This window comes from Mya arenaria, chromosome 4 (assembly GCF_026914265.1).
Source record: "Mya arenaria isolate MELC-2E11 chromosome 4, ASM2691426v1".
In the NCBI taxonomy this organism is placed as follows: domain Eukaryota; kingdom Metazoa; phylum Mollusca; class Bivalvia; order Myida; family Myidae; genus Mya; species Mya arenaria.
The window spans coordinates 1,002,009-1,020,167 of NC_069125.1; the positions used below are offsets into that span (position 1 = coordinate 1,002,009).

General features: G+C 34.8%; 1 protein-coding gene across 2 annotated transcripts in view; it reads right to left on the reverse strand.

Moving 5' to 3' along the window:
* LOC128230137 (solute carrier family 28 member 3-like) overlaps nt 1–17,476 on the reverse strand; it is a 35,252-nt gene extending 17,776 nt beyond the window's left edge. For both annotated transcript variants that reach the window (XM_052942177.1, XM_052942176.1), the window contains exons 1-4: nt 16,694–17,476; nt 14,676–14,820; nt 11,058–11,249; nt 7,459–7,620 (exon numbers count right to left, since the gene is read on the reverse strand). In XM_052942177.1, the coding sequence (XP_052798137.1) occupies nt 7,459–7,620; nt 11,058–11,249; nt 14,676–14,820; nt 16,694–17,259 (1,065 nt within the window). In that variant the 5' untranslated portion in view covers nt 17,260–17,476. The remainder of the gene's footprint in view (nt 1–7,458; nt 7,621–11,057; nt 11,250–14,675; nt 14,821–16,693) is intronic.
* Nucleotides 17,477–18,159: the final 683 nt, after the last annotated feature.

The window sequence follows — 18,159 nt, forward strand, 5'->3', positions numbered from 1 at the left end:
TAAAGGCAACATAAGAAACACAACTATAGCATTTGCATCTAATCTAAAAAAGAAAACAAACATAAAAGAAAAAGAAATAATAACCAACATTGATAATCTAGAGAAAAAAATACCCTTAGAACATGATCATAGCAATATTTCAGAACAGATAATGGCTTTAAAATCAGAACTTAAAGAAATTATTTTAAAAAGAGTTAACGGTTCAATCTTGAGATCAAAAGCCATACACATTGAAAATAATGAAAAAAACACGGCATATTTTTCTAATCTTGAAAAAAGGAACGCAGAAATGAAAACTATGAATAAACTAAGAGTCAATAATAAATTAGTTACTGGTCAAAAAGATATACTCAATGAACAACACAAATGTTATAATAAATTATATAAGAAAAACGAAAATATTGAAACTGATATGTCAATGTTGAATTATACCAACACTAAATTGAATAATGAACAAATTGGATCTTGCGAAGGTATTTTAACCGAACACGAATGCCATAAAGCAATACACGAAATGAAAAATAACAAAAGCCCTGGTTCTGATGGTCTGTCAGTAGAGTTCTATAAAACCTTTTAGGATAATATAAAACATTATTACTTAAAATCTATTAATGAGTCATTTAGAACAGGGCACTTGTCAAATCTACAAAAGCAAGGAATAATCTCTCTCATCCCAAAACCCGGAAAAGATTCAGAACTAATTTTTAATTGGAGACCAATAAGTTTGCTAAATGTCGACTATAAAATCGCAACAAAAGCCATAGCGAATAGAATAAAAAAACATTTTACCGAGCATTATTAGCCCGTACCAAACAGGTTTTATCAAAAACAGATATATTGGAGAAAATGTCAGACTCGTAGCAGAATGTATATCTCATTTCAAAAAGACAAATACACCTGGTCTCATATTTTTCGCTGACTTTGAAAAAGCATTTGATAGCTTAGACCATAACTTCATGATATCGTGTCTAAGGCATTTCAATTTTGGTCAAGATCTTATAAATTGGGTTAAACTCTTCTACAATGATATAAAAAGCATTATAACAAGTAACGGATACTTTTCAGAGGAAATAAATATTGAACGAGGAGTCCGTCAAGGGTGTCCCCTTTCATCATATTTATTTATTATATGCATTGATATACTGTCAAACGCAATACAAAATCAAAATGATATAATCGGCCTCACAATCAATAATATAGAAATTAAACAATCACTTTTTGCTGACGATGCCACCTATGTAAATAATGGTACAGAAAAATCCTTCTCTACACTTATAAACACAATAGAGAATTTCGGTAGAATATCTGGCCTAAAGCTTAATTCGAACAAATCAATTATACTTAGAGTTGGAACTCTTGCCAAATCAAGTTTAACATACTTCCCAGATAAGAATTTTATTTGGACCTCCACGAATGCTAAAACACTTGGAATAACCTTCACTAATAATGAAAAAGAATTATTAGAACTCAATTTCCTCCCCAAATTACAACACTTTAGAAACTGTTTGAAAAGCTGGAACCATAGAAAACTTATACTTCTTGGGAAAGTTACTGTAATAAAAACATTTGCTTTACCAAAAATCATATATCCCTTAACGGTTTTGCAAACCCCACCAAAAAATATACTTGATGAAATTAACAAAGATATATATAAATTCATATGGAATAATAAGCCTGAAAAAATAAAAAGAACTTGTATTACAGAAAAATACGAAACCGGTGGTTTGAATTTACCTGATATATACAAACTCACTTTATCGATAAAATCATCATGGGTTAAAAGAATACTGGATCATACCTATAAAGGTCAATATAAGCAATTATATAATATTCTATTAAATAAATTCGGGGGTGACCTCGTATTCGAATGCAATTTAAATGAAAAACTCATCAAAAAGATATGCTGCAATAATCCCTTTCTTCTAGATATACTTAGTTCCTGGACAGAAATAAATCAATACACTCCTAAACCACCAACAAGTAAAATAATCATATGGAACAATAAATCAATTAAAAATAATTGCAATACATTTTACATCAATGAGTGGTACGAAAAGGGAATTAAATATCTTCAACATATTTTTGACTATCGTACCAAACAATTTTATTCATTTGAATATATTAAATATTTATACGATATCAATACTAATGATTATCTCACATATTTTCAACTCTTATCTTGTATTCCACATGAAATAAAAAATAAAATGAACTTAGAAACACAAGAAAATACCACAGCAAACACACTTAAACATAAAATTATGTCCAGTAAAACAAAACCAAACAAGCTTTTATACTCTATCCAACAAAAAGGTGAAATGAACCAACACTTACAGAAAAAATGGATAAAACACTTACATTTGAATAGTATTAATGATATACCCTGGAAGTCAGTGTATACAAAATATATAGCTTCGACGAATGACATTTCTTTAAGAAGCTTCCAATATAAGTACATAAACAGAATCATACCGACAAATACTTTCTTATATAAATACAAATTAACCCAATCAAATTTATGTGATTTTTGTCAGGAAAATATTGAAACACAAGAACATCTGTTTTGGGAATGTAAAATATCACAAGACTTATGGTCACAATTGATGAACTTAATAAATCAAAACATTACTCCACTTGTTTTAGATTTAAAAATAATAAGTCTCGGATACAATGATAAGTCACAACATTCAAACATCGTAAACTTTTTGATATTGGTAATGAAATTTTTCATTAGTAACATGAAAAATAGAGGTATAATTCCAACCTTTGCATTCTTTTTGAATTATATCAGACTAAGAGAAACCATAGAACGAGAAACTGCCCTCGTTTACAATCGAATACATATCCATCAGAAAAAATGGAACCTTTTCAACAATTATTTAAAATCTTTGAATGCTCCATACACCAACAACAACAACAACAATATTTAATGCTCCATACTCCTTACTGTCCATTAATCATCATTCACAATAATAATACTCAAATTTCAAACAGTAACACCAATTATCACTATTTTAAAAACCTACATAAATAACATCACTCTACCAAAACGCAACCAAAAACTCATATAGATCCAGTTGCATAGTATTAAAGTATATTTGTTAAAATAGTAAATACATCATTATCATTGCTTGTATACTGCTTTATATGTGTTTTTCTTGTGAATATTTCATAATAAAAAAAGAGTAAGTTGGTAAGCACAAATGTGTAGTTGTTGTGCATATGGTTGATAATGATTCACAACAGTACGGGGTTTTTACGAGACCTACACCAAGCAAATGAATGTCGCTAGTGTCAAAGCTGTCGTGGCTTCCAGCCCGAAACCATGTACGTCTTTTCTTACAGGTTTATTTTGAAAATATGCAGTTTGTAAACAAATAATGGATATGTTCATGTATTATGGTATGTTAAAAATAGGTCACATACCAAAACACATCATTTTTAAACAAAATTTTAAGTCTAATATTTTTCGAAGATAAAACAATCAAATAAAAGATTACATACTCATATCATATAATGTGCATAAGTACATTTAAAAATAGAAAACATGTACATAATGCACCAGTCAATTGTAACCATGGCCCCCCAGGTCCGGGGATATGCCGGGGATAGCCAGGGAAACGGGCTGTGTTTTTACCTTTCAGGTGGCCCTGCAGTGCCGGGTGAATGCGGTGGTTTTGTCTTCGAGCAAAATATAGAGGGGAATATGCCTTACCTAGGCTCCCTTGGGTGCGGGGGCATATGGCAGGGATTCGGCCATCAGTTCGTCCTCGCAGGACGAGGATTTTACCTGGGGTTGGCTGGACCGAAAGTCAAAGTAACCACGCCCCACCACCGCATTCACCCGGCACTGCGGGGACACCTCGAAGGTAAAAACACGGTCCTTTTTCCCCGCTATCCCCGTAGGGGTGGGGGGGGGCCGTGGTTACAATTGACTGGTGCATAAGTAGATGTAACATGTATATTTATAATAATATATAATTATAGTACATGTATGTAAAAATATTAACACGCTGTCTTAACATTAATAAATGATTTAAGAATTTCAAAGATAAATTAAAAAACAAACATTTTTGAACACATCAACTTACAAAACTACTCAAAGATACTTACATAGATAGCCCTTTGATACGAATATCCCAGTTCCATGCCGATTGTTGATATTCTTTTTTTCGACAGAAAATCTTCTCTTACGCGTATAATTCACTTATAATCCATGTTTTACTGTAATGACTCAAATTGTCGTATATCGTAATCAACTGTCAGTGTGCACTTTTAGTGTTTAGTTATTTTAAATGTATATTCATGATAAAATCATCACCCGAGTTTTCAACTGCTACGATGTAGAAATTCCATTATTGACCTATGAATAGCGGGAAAATACCTTCTGGTTCTAAAAATAGCAACATCAGGTATGTGTTACAACTCGGGGACAATCGTAATAAAATTTACTAATGTCACCTTCAACACATTAACAAATAAAGTTAGGTGAACATTTAATTCCAATATCGATTAGATTAAAGACAAAAGATTACCTCATGGTTAATCAATGCAGTAAACATAACAAAACAACATAAAACATAATTATTCCCATTCACATAATTACCGGTCCACACATTTTACATTTCCGGCACATGATATTTCAGATATTTCAGGTAACCAATCGGAAAACGTAAACGAATCGGGAACAGTTATTAAACTTATTTGTCGTTCTTCCGAAATAATGTTTTGAAGATAAATTGAAGACTATCTATTCAACCATAAAAAGCATTTTTAACATCCATGCAAACGCCACCATTTGCATTTTGTAATCATTATGAAATAACAGTAAATTAAACCCAACTGTCAACCAATTTAAAAACCGCTCCTACCACTAACTAAAATAAATTCCCATTCAATAATAGGCGCGCACTTCAGTGCGGCGCCAAACAGATTAAACGAAGCGTGCCTAAATTGCATAGCGAAAAGCATGCAAACATATCGATCAATGAAAAACATTGTATAATTTAAATAAACCACAACCACGAAATCATCACACTACTGCAATAACTCAATAACTGCATATAAAAATAGAAGCCGATATTGAGTTCTTGCACTAAGGTGACGAGATGACAAATCATAAAGCGAATTGAAACAGCACTTAAGAGATTTAAATACCAGTAGAAAAAAGATAAAATCGAATGTAATGCACTAGTTTACAAAGCAGATAGCAAATCACATTAAGTCTTCTGGCAAAAAAAATCAAAAGGCTATACAAAACTTTACTCAAAATGTTTGTAAAACGCAAATGAAAAAAACAATAAAAAAATAAATAGAAATGTTTATTTTAACAAAAAACAACAACACATTTTCGTACCAAGCAACATTTGAATGACAGTACATATTGTGGCATAAGTCAGATTTAACTTTCGCAAAATCAAGGATTGGCGCATCTTGTCAGTTTCGCGAAACTGTTCAATCGTTATGTGACATGACCGCGTACAGATCATCTGAAGATCACGATGTTCGATCGATATGGTAGTGTTTTATTCATATTTTTATTCCTCATTTAAATTTCTCACAATTAACTTCTCATAATTATCATCTCAAATGCCCGTATCAATTAATATCGGTCATGCGTTAACAGTGACAAACGGTTTTTCACACCTTATCAAATTGCCTTTCAACTGTTATTGCAATTTTTACAACTTGCAAAAAAATTTTCACCTGGCAATTGTTTGTTTATTTTGGAACACGCGTTTGGGAAAAAGTGTGAAATTATGACCTCGAGGGAGCCATATGATTTTGTGCACGATTTGTGTACTTGGGACCGAGGATATTGCTCGACTGCTCGACATAATTAGGTTTCGAGGCAGCGTGGGTATATTTTATATGAAAATAGAAGGAAAAAAGTTCGGGACCAAGCTCCGACCTCGAGGGAACGCCGGTTCTCGAGCGACCGCTTGTTCGAGGGAACGCAGTTTTACTGTACAAATAATTACGGTGGCACAGAGGTGACATCCGGGACACTTAATTTATATTGTGGCCACAACTTAGTAACTTGAGGCCACAACTTCGTAAATTGCGGCCACATTTTAGTAAATTGTGGCCTTAAGTTACTAAGTTATGGCCACAATTTACTAAGTTGTGGCCACAATTTACTAAGTTGTGTCCACAATTTACTAAGTCGTGGCCTCAAGTTACTAAGTCGTTTTACTAAGTTACGACCAATTTATCAAGTCGTGGCCACAATAATACTAAGTTGTGGCCACAAATTATTAAGTCGTGGCCTCAAGTTACTAAGTCGTGGTCACATATACTAAGTTGTGGCCACAATATAAATTAAGTGTTGCGGGTGTCACCTCTGTGCCACCGTAAATAATAGCATATGAATATACTTCAATATGAAAATATCAGTGAGAAGTTGTATTGCTGAAGTGCTGGCGTTGTCCCTAAAGTTCCACTTATAATATTCTACTGCGTACTCACTTGTGTTATAATAAAAAAAGAATACTACAACTTAATCGTGTTGGGTGAGATACAAATACATTCTTGAAAAGAAATCCTATGAGACTATGACACCGACTATGAGATTGACAGTACCGGTAACATTGTGACGTGACAATACCGGTAACATGACGTCATACAAGTAATGAAGTCATTGATTTTTTCCCAACACTATGATCATAACAGCACCGGTTAGATTCACAGGGGCAGGGCGTGTTGTTTTGACACACCCCTTTGACCACGTCCCTCCCCTTCATTTTTTTTAAATCCTATGCTTATTAATAATGATGGAGGAACTGTTACTAGTGATAAATAAAAAAAAATCAATTTTATTCTAAAATCTTTGTACAAAGATTATAGAATAAAAAATGATTTGTTCATTAGTCATTTACAAAACGTTATCGCACAAAGTACGGGGAAGAACATCAATTGCGCCATTTCTTGTATGAAATCACCTTGCTCAACATTGTTTTTCAATGTAATATCAATAAGTTATTAATTTGTATGAATGAAACATTGCGTGAAAAAAATTTGATTTGCTTCTGTGTAACATTCAATGGATTCATTCAATCAAAATAAAAATTTCATTCGTGGCATCGCCAACCGTGAATTCTGGGACGACCCAGCAGTTAAAATGTTTATGGCACAATAATCACAGCCCCGCGAACACTATACAAGGTGGATCCAGGATTCGCCGTTTGAGGGGGCGTAACTTAGGGGCGTAACCTTTTGACTTGCGCACCTCCCTTAGATTGAAATGTGTTTGGTTAAAGGGGTGGCGGGGGGGGGAGGGTTGTTGGTACTCCACCAAGAAAATTTAACAATTTCTTGTCGAAATGGGGAATTTTGAGCGAATTGTATTACTTGTTCCTCCTTTATTGAAATAAAAAGTAAACATGGACGATTTTAAGGGGATGGGGGGCGCCTGGATCCGCTAAGTGCTTTATTAAATATATCATATACTGATCTTACCACATGCAGGAAGATGTTTCCCACAGCGTTGATGCCCTCTGCAGGACTGAGTTTCAGACAGAATGCCAAGGCATACCCAAAGGTGTTCACGATGAAGGAGACCACGCCCAGGTAGTTAATGACGGACATGGCGACCACAAAAAACGCACTTTGAACAAGAGCCTGCGGATTACAAAAAAGTACGGAGTTTTTTTTTAGAATTAATTCAAAACACAGAGTTTACCTAATTAGACATCAAACGTATCTAAATAAAAATTTGCAACCTTGGTGTTAAACAATTTTACATGCGTCCCTCCATTAGAACCGAATGTATAAGGCATTCACTGTTTTCATGGCAGTTTGGGGTTACTCCCTAAAGCAATTCAGAAATGGTGGCTTTTAAGCATATGTTATTACTATATTTTCTCCCATGTATAAATAAAAGGTAAACTTGGTATATTTTAGAGGGGGCCTGCGCCGGTTGCGCCCCCCTCTAAATCCGCTTTTGCAAAAAGAAACAAAACTGGTAGGCTTTCTTCACGCAGTTATGTGAAAGGAAGCCTACCAGATTCTTTTCGTTTATAGGAATCAATACCGTTTTCCTTGTTTGAGGCATTTCTCAATCACATTGATTAAAATAAAAAAGTTATACATGTAGTTATACTTTAATCGGGGGACTGGGATTTTTAAATACACGGAAGATCAATGACGTTCATAATACCTCAATGACGCAAAATGTTGATGAGTACAACAAAGTTGCATACAAATCATCGTCAAATATACAAATCGATGATTTAATTATGCAGAGGCACAATCAAGCGTGTGAAATGTCTGTTTATATCATCTTTAGAAGGATTCATGGTCATTCTGCGCATCATGATAAACCGAATAAACTTAGACAATCAGACGCATCCGTGGTCAAAGGAATAATAGAAGTATAATTGGGATGATTTATATATGTCCTTTTACTATTTTTTAGTCATATCCCTAACAACAATTGGTTTAACTATTTCTGATTTCTTTAGCGGAAACCTGATACAATTAATGGAAAATTTACTCAACTCCTCATAGCCCAAATAACTTGTTGCAAAGAATGTATTAGACAAAGACTACGACATAACTAAGGACCTTCGACAACCAGTGGTTTGCTGGATGTAATGCTGCAAATGAAACCTTTTACCGACCAAAATAGTTGCAAAAAAAGGTTTTCTTTGGTTATCATTTGTCCTTATTTATTCGGACTGGTTGCTTACAGCAACAGTTTTGCGACTGATCGCAAACCGTTTGACAACCAATCGTCATGCCAAATACAAATAAATAAAGATGCACTCTAACTACTAAATAATATATACCACAGGTAATATAATTGTTTTAATTTTCCGAAAAGGATGAATACATATCAAAATACATATCGAAAACAATGTTGTTGTTTTCCATAAATGCATTATGTAGTTAGAAGTTAAAGGTTAATCAATCAAAATTTATGTTTGTTATACATGTGTATGTATTGATTACGAGTGTCACTTTAAATAGTATCATGGTCGAGTGGCCCTTGCCTGAGAGTGAGCATAGCAACGGAGGAGACCGAGGAGGCCTCTACCCCTGTCATTAAGTTCGCTGCCGCTAGAGCATCTATGTGGCATAACCATTCCTCCACGTTGTTCAAACAATTGATGGTTGAAAGGTTAACAAATAACAACCAGCGTATACTCATCGGTATCCATTTGTCAACCAGTGTTTTGACATCTCAAAGTCGCCCATTAGTCGCCAACGGGTTTCCGACGGTCGTATGAGTGGTTTCTGATGGTTGGACGCCGATCGCCAACCGGTCGTACGACTTATTACCAACTAGTCGGCGACTAAATTTTCATAGCATATTCTGGGTTTTTGTCGAGAGAGTTGGTCATTGTAACGCCGCATAACAGCATCGCCGCATAAACGTGTTTTTATTCGTTAATGCGGTAATTTTCAACGCATAAACAGTGCGACAACGTTTATGCGGCGACGCTCAACGCAAAAAGCAGAAATTGCTTATATGGGGCGCAACTGTGCCTTTTTGCCACATACAGATGATTAACTTAACCATTTATCATAAAGCATAAACAATTCTAATATTTCAACAAAAACGATGGTGATGACGTTGATGGTGATGATAATTATGATGATGATGGTTGTGGGGATGATGATGGTGGTGGTGGTTGTGATTGTGGTGATGATGATGGTGGTTGTGATGATGTTGTTGATTAAGATGATGATTAAGATTAGGGCGTAGCATAATACTGTCAGTTTGAAAAAAATACAGGAAAAGTAGGCAGGCAGATTGGTCAAATCTAAGGTAATATTTTAAAGTTGAGCCAAAATTGAAAGTTGAAAAAACAATTACTCCCCTTGGAGTGTTCACATCTACATTTTCTTGGTTACACATGACTAGTGCATAAAACACAATCAATGAAAGAAAGATGTCCATGATGACCCTATGTCAGTCATCTGAGTCCTCTTGTTTAAGTACCCTAAATTAATCTTGTGTTTTCCTTTCGTTGCCCTGGATACCATAAATATACGCTGATGACCTAGACGTGAATAAATTTCACAATCGCACCAGTGGTTTTTGCCAATGCGATAATTCTTAGCTCATCTGAGCACAAAGAGCACATGTGGAGCTGTGAGGATTGTTGAATTTCTGTTGTTTGTTGTTAACAATTGACTTTTCTAGAAACGTTTGAAATGACGTTGAAAGTGCGCATTGTCAAGGGTACATGCCCGTCAGTCTGACAAAAAGGCGAGAAAGTATATGTTACGTCATACGACGATTCAATTTTCTGATTGTCCCAAATGACGGTGTTGTGCGTTGTCGTAACATATATTCCCGCCTTTAGTCGGGCCAAACGTCATTTCAAATGTTTTCGCAGAAAGATCAATTGGTTTGGTTTACGTCTGTTTAAAGCTTGGTTAAGTGGACACCAAAAACTAAGTCCGATCTTGATGAAACTTTATCAACCACTATTGTACTAGTATGTGTTATAATTGATGTTTTTCTTATTCCTGTCCTGTTTATGCGTTGAAAATTACCGCATGAACGTTGTCGATTTCGTTTATGCGGTGATGCGTTTATGCGGCGTTACAGGTCATTCTAAATTCTGGTTGTCGGAGCTCTATGTGAGACTAGGTAACCCAATATGTTAGGTACTGCTGATAACACAGTTTATTAATACGGATAGCTTTTTGCGTTATTGCTAGATGCTGTGTATTCAATACAACAATATGTACACTAGCGGATCCAGGCGGGGGTGCACCCGGCACACCACTCCCCATCAAATCGTCCAAGTTTACTTTTTATTACAATATAGGAAAACAAAATGTAATAAAATACGCCTTTAATGCATCATTTAGGTCTAGAAATTGTTAGAATTTTCTTCCCAAACCCCTTAACCTACACTTTAAGCAAATACATGCATGTTCTTAAGGAGGGTTTGCAAGTCAAGAGGTTACGCCCCTAAGTTACGCCTCGTCTTACGTCAGATCCGGATCCGCCTCTTAAACTCACACCAAAGATAACGAATGGTCTGTGAAGTTCACTCCAAACATGAAGATTCTGCGTAAATGAGACATATTGAACTTACCCCAAAGATAAACGAATGGTCTGTATATTTCTCCCCAAACATAAAGATGCTCCCCGCCTCGGCGTTTGCCAGGAATTCCTCGAGCCGCGTTCCACACCATCGGATCGAAGCCGCACCCCAGGAGGTTTTCAGGATAATCAGTGCCATTACAAACTGCAGTGACATGGACCAGTACACCGTGTGCCAGTTCACCTGCGGAATAATGTCACGAAATGAAATAGATACAATAATCTTTATTTAAAGTCGGGTACATGTTAACAGGAAACATTAGCTCAATGAGCTATTTTCCGACATGAATAACAAACATTCATTACATATCAAAACATAATTAAGAGCTTGTGACCTGGAAATATATAGATTAAAATAGGTACAAATATCGGAACAAGTATTTACAAAAGCCGTTCTTTATTATATTCATGCATACAATTACAAAAAGTAAGATGGATTAGAGCATTGAAAACAGTGATAACATCAACAAGATATGGAAAATAGCTACACAAAGTTATACACATCATTACATAGCAAGAATTATTTGTAACTTCAACTATAGATAGATTTGCCTTAAATGATTTGTGTAAGAATGTTTTATAACATTGGTTTTTATTGAGTTTAGTTAAAGTCTGTTCACTTTTTATGTTCACTAATATTCTTATAATAGTACAATTGTTTCTACAGTAGAACCCCGTTGGCTCGAACTCGCATGGCTCGAATTCCTCGTTGGCTCGAACTGTATGTAAAGGACCGATTTCTATTAACTAAAAGGTGGCATTTCCGCTTGGCTCGAATTTTGCGAGGCTTGAGGTATTTTCGCCGTTCCCTGGGAGTTCGAGACAACGGGTTTCGACTGTATGATACACAATCATTGCACTTTTTAAATTCTAACCCTATAGTGATACGTTAGAATAATTGAAAATTAATAGGTGCGATAAAAAAAATGTACGCGATCCGACAGAAGGCTAAAGGTTAGATTATTTCTCGGCTTGTGGGCGAGCAGTTTTGGTGTCAGTTTTTTTTTATTCTCGACTCAACAGGATTCAGTTCGCTCCCAAATACAAACTAGGTTTTGTTTTATACTTTTTTCGTTAAGAAATTGTCCAGTTTATTGCGCTTCAATATTTTTTTCACCTGGGTGCGACATATTTATTGTAGCTCTTTTCCTCCCAAAATACACGTTAGAACAGAGCAGTTTTATAGAAAGTAGGGAGAAACAAAAAAATCATTGTCGATGAGGATTTTTGAATAATTTCAATTATCTAAAGTGGCAGAATTGTGAGTACAGTATACGAAAATCTCAGTGGATTATACCAAGCTGGTTTGGCGCGTCAATGCGTTCTTTAAAGGCCTAGTTTAAGCCTTCTATAAGTGAACCCCCAACACCCCCCCCCCCCCCCAAAAAAAACAAACAAAAAAAACGTGTATTTGTACACAACCTCTGTTTATTGATCTTAATCTAATTGCCTAATTGTCTTATCAGATCTCCTAACTGAGTATCCTGCTGTGCAGTTTGGGATGGTCTATTATAGAAATGGACCCTTAATGGCCCTGAGCCAATAAGCGAATACACAGGAAATTGGCCCCTACTGTGACACCATTGCAATTAGGAGGAGATGCACAGCAGGGGATTATCATGCTAAACATTCCTTAAAACTAGGTCTTTAAATGAGCATATATTATCAATTTGATCATACAGATGTATAGGTCAGGGGCCTTACTTTTTGCCTGTGAAATTTGATTCGAAAATACTCGGTACTTCTCTAGTGAATCCAGATAAAATACATTTCTTGACGAAAAGGGGTCCTTAACCAGTAAATGCATTTTATGTTCTCAAGTTGACATTTTAAGTAAACACAATGACATTTTAATGTAGTCTTCTACCAACTTATGAACAATGATATGGATAATGATGGGCAAATGAAGAGAATCAACAGCTTTTTCTCAAAAGGTTAATACAAACAAAAACGTTCATTAAAGATGCACTATTACTACTAAATAAGATGTACCACAATTAATTAATTGTTTTAATTTACCGAAATGGATGCATGAATTTCAAAAACAAATGGTTCTTATTTAGGATTAAAATTCGACTTTTTGCATTTGATTTGGGTATGGTATGCAATGGGGCTGTTCAAAATGGGTGAAGTCCGAAGGACTCCTCCAGCATTTTTAACTGCGCCATTGCATACCATAACCAAATGAAATGCAAAATGTCGAATTTTAATACTTATATTAACATTTATTTAAATGTACATTTCTGCTAATATATATATATATTTTTCAAGAGTATTTTCTCTTTTCTTTCTCTCGTTGATCTCAACGGTGGGTAAATGCATACAGCTACAGTAACCTAAATCTATAAAACAATGAATGCGCAGAAAAAATAGTTCCTATTTCATGGGTTTAACTTCTATGTTTTTAAGGAAAAATGTTTTCTAAAATCGTATTATAACTGTATTACAGCTAGAAAATTACCAGAGGAGCTTCGAAAAAATAACAATAGCACGAAAACAGCAAAACTATCGCCACCTACAAAGTTCTCATTATATCTCGCGATGATATGCGATACTAGCGTTTGTTAGTCAAGAGTTTTCAAATTAAAGAGATATTCCAGGCAATTTACTTGTTGAGCGTTATGTTGAAGGAACAGCTAGTGTATGAACCATGTTGGAATACAGTGTTGGACAATTCAGCAAGTGCATTGTCATTTCTTAGGAAGTTCACATCGGATGAAACGACAGTGGTGGTGGGTGGGGTAACGTGTTTAGCAGTGGGAACTTTCGCGGAAGGAAAGCCAGAGGACGCGAGAAGACTAAGTGTTGAACTGAGCTCTTTCTTCTGGACGTTGCTGGGTGCACTACAATATGTTATTGTTTTATTTCCTCGATTTCATGTTTTGTCAGATGCCGGCTTTATTTTTACCAATTGTCAATTCCAAATTCCGAAATAAGTCGTCATCATTGTCATTTAATATTTCTTCAACTATTCCATCTACCACGAAATCAAAACTTACATTAAAATCAATCAAATTATCGTTGTTCATTTTGTTTAAACTGCTTTACTGCCGATATTAGTTATGCAGGTTGCCAATAATTTTACTACGATTTCATTGAAAAAATAGTTCCGTAGTAAATATACCTCGCCCATTAGTATTATTGCGCCCAATGACAGGATATAAGTATCGAACAAATGCACGCGATTTCGATGGGAATTGTCATTGCACTTAATACGGAAATATTGTGAAATTGATAAACAACAGCCATCGTTAAGGAATGAAGTGGCAATGTAAATATTGCAGGATAGCGAGTTTAATTTGAAAGGAAAGTGCATCGAACACGGTAACTTTACCATATGAGACGATATTTGGTCACTGTAAATATTAAGCAATCACCAGTCATTTAATATCTGTGCGTTTTCAGGTATTAAATACACTTTAACGATCTTGTTACCAGTTATTATTATTTTCCATCAATACATTATTTAATAAGTAGTTAAAGGTTCATCACTTAAAATTTATGTTTTGTAATACATGTGTATGTATTGATTTTGAATATTAGTTTCACTTTAATATGTATACGGCATATACGTTTTGAAATCCTCCTTGTATTATGCTATAACAATTACCTTAGTTCTATGTTTGGAAAAGAGGAACAGCAGGAAGGGGTATGCAGCCAGTCCGAACAGGGATCTAAGGTTCTCAGGGGTCTTGATGGCCACGAAGAGGATGACGTAGGTGATCATAAACAGCGTCATCAATACGTAGAGAACCCTGAATATTGGAATAAATAAACTGCTTAGAAGTTTAAGATGGTAAATACGGAACTGATGATTTTAAAGGGACTTGTTCATGATTTGTCACCAAAAATAGTTTTCCCGGTAAACATTTGAAAACTCTTTTATCATAATAGTGTAACATTTTGATACCGAAAATGCAGAAAAATACAATTGAATTATAAAAACATCAACCTGGTTGTAGTGGGAAGCGAACACACGCCGGTTCAGTCCAGATTTTTTTTAAATAGAAAACGGATACCTAAACCAGTCGCCACCAGAAACTCATAATGGGTTGACGGATATTTAAACCTTATTAAAATATTGCTAACATCATGTGAACATGGCAATCAACCAATACCGCTAGAGCCTTTTGTTGAATCGTGTTAATAACGCATTTCAAAATCTTGGACTTCAAGACAATATTTGAGCAAATATCAACATTTGTTGAACCTTTCCAGCCGCCATTATCCAAATTTATTTCGTAATAAAATACCTGTAAAAAGTGCACTTTACAAACAGTTTAACTCCAGTACAGAATTTTCAATTTCACGCAAAACACATTTTATCATGTAATCAGTATGCGTGGCAATAATCAGTATGCGTGATAAAGCTCAAAGGTAAATAAACCTATGCGCTTAACATAATTTTCCTGTAAAGGCGAATTTGACATTTATAGGCCCAAAAGATAATTAATTGTTTCAGTGTATAATAGTTATTGATTTCACCGACTGAGCACCAAAAAATATTTTACTAGTGCCATAGCCACGAAAGTAATTTATCCCACCTCAGATAAGTAAGATCCAATAATTTAACCATGCTAGAAATTCTTATCTTGCCTACGGGCGAAGATAAAATGCCCGTATGCAACTCCTTTTTAATGGTCACCACATTGTTATTACCTCCCTTGTTGAAGACTGTCATCTGTAGCAGCATGGAAACCTTGTCTTGTGGCAATATTTAGAACGCTAATTAATTATTTCTCCCCTTTCAAGAAATAATGCTTCACTCTCATTAGAACTATTTAAAGACCGATTTGACTATTAACATAATCTACATCACTGCGCGCATATCCATGACAACCACGAATGATCGCATATCCATACGCAATTATATTCACTTAGCACAAAATAGTTCCAGCAAAAATACATTTTTACTTAATTTTGTTTAACTTGGGTGGGAGAAAAAGCATCTACCATAGCCGCTCGTGTAAGATAGGTTCATCCCGACCCTCGCGCAGGGTGTTTTGCGAGTTTCCGCAAACACCCTACGCTCGGGCCGGAATGAACCTATCTTACACTCTCAGCCATGGAAGATACTTTAATCTTCTTAAGATGTTCACGAGGTGAATATCTTACACTGAAACATTATATGTTCTTAGTTTTATATACTTTAAGAGGATATTAAATGAGTGTAAATTGTATTATTTTTTACAAAAAAAATCGCCGAATTGAAACATTATATTTTTCTTTCTTTATTTATATGTATGAAAAGGATATTAAACGAATAAATTATAATTGCTAAGGAAAGCGTGCCAAATCGTATGCGAACTGAATAATTAAGTTATCATATGTCAACCATATCATATTGTCTTTACGTTTAAAACAGGAGATTTACATAATGAGATAAACCATAAGAATAATAATAAGTTATCATGAGTCAGAAATGTCATGTTAACTTTAAATTTGAACTTTAAATTATAACTCATAAGAAACGCAACATAAAAAATAAATGATTTTATGTCAAACATGAAATGTTAACTTGATATTTAAAACATCATCTCATCTCATAATGAGCGAATATGTGAAACATGTACTGTTGATTTTAATTTTAAAAACGTACAGAAAACATATGAATACCAAAAGTATTACCATCTCAAGACGAGACTTCGTCTTCCTTTCGAATGCTCTTCAGAGACCTTGTTCAGAAACGATTCCCAAATTAAATACACACGCGTTCTTTTAAACAAACGCCATAGAATCAGAAGCACGCCGAATATAGTGCATACGATAAGCCTCCATGAGCCTTCGTCACCGACATGATAAGCCAATGCAAAACCAAAGTACACAAAATACGCCAGCAAAAGAATAAGCTTCAAAACAGTTTTTATAGCTTTATTGTTCTCTTTACAACTCCTTTTCACTGCTTGCCATTTTTCGTTAACGAAATTTCTATTCTGTGTTTTAAATACGATTGTCGATTCTCTGACTTCAGTGTTATTTTCGTCTTTCTGTTTTGCTTCAAATCTTTTTCTAGTCTGTGATGTCTTGTATTGTAAACTGTCTGTTTCAGCGTCAACAAACGTATCTTCAGCAACTGTTGTGTTCCCATTCAGTGAAACAGCGGTATCTGGACCATAATGAACATTTCCATAAACATATCCCTCGTTTGTTTCTCCGGTTTGAGGTTTGTAGGTTGACAAATCGTTTAATTCCATGCTTCCTATAGAGCATTCTGTAATAACACCATCCCTTTACACTTAAATCCGTCAGCTTATTCAAATTCACACGTTTTAGACGAACTAGCACCTACATTGACACTTGGTACAAATTCGTCTGCTTACGGTTGATTTCACAGTGTCGTAAGATGCATTAATTCATATTAGTGAAACCTCTCAAGAAGAATGAAATGTATTTCATTATATTCAAATCAGGTGTTTGTACCACCAACATTCTAAAAACTGTTTAACCAAATCGTTATGCTCATTAAACTGTGGCGAATTAATTCAACATTGTATTAGCTTGATTAATACTTGTGCATATTAAAATGCATATTCGCGAATGTAAAGAGAAATCTAAATTGAAATTGAAATCCAATTTAATCACAGTTTTTTTTACATAATTCACTTTTTTCAACGAAAACCATCCTAAAGTCTGAACAACAAAACTGTAATCGACAATAATGACTAAAATAGCAGTTTATCCGAAATAAACGCTAGATTTCTTAAAGTGACTCGCTCATGTTTTTCGACCAAATTTATTTTTCCCGGTAATGCATCTGAAAACACTAATTTTATCATTATTTTACTCTATGATATCGAAATTGCAGGATAAAAGAGCTATAGCATAAAAAAGTATTTCAATTTTAGTGGGGTTCGAACCCACGCCGGTAAAGTCAAGAAAAAATAGTATACAGACGGCTAGTCCACACGGCCACTGGGACTGTAACAACAATGATGGATATGTTGACCTGTTAACGATACATTGATAACATCACGTGATTATGTCAATCAACCAATCACGCGACACCGTAATTAATTTTCAATCGCGTTATAAACGCTTATGAAAATTATGGTATTCAAAGACGATATTTGAGCAAATATCAACATTTGCTGAAG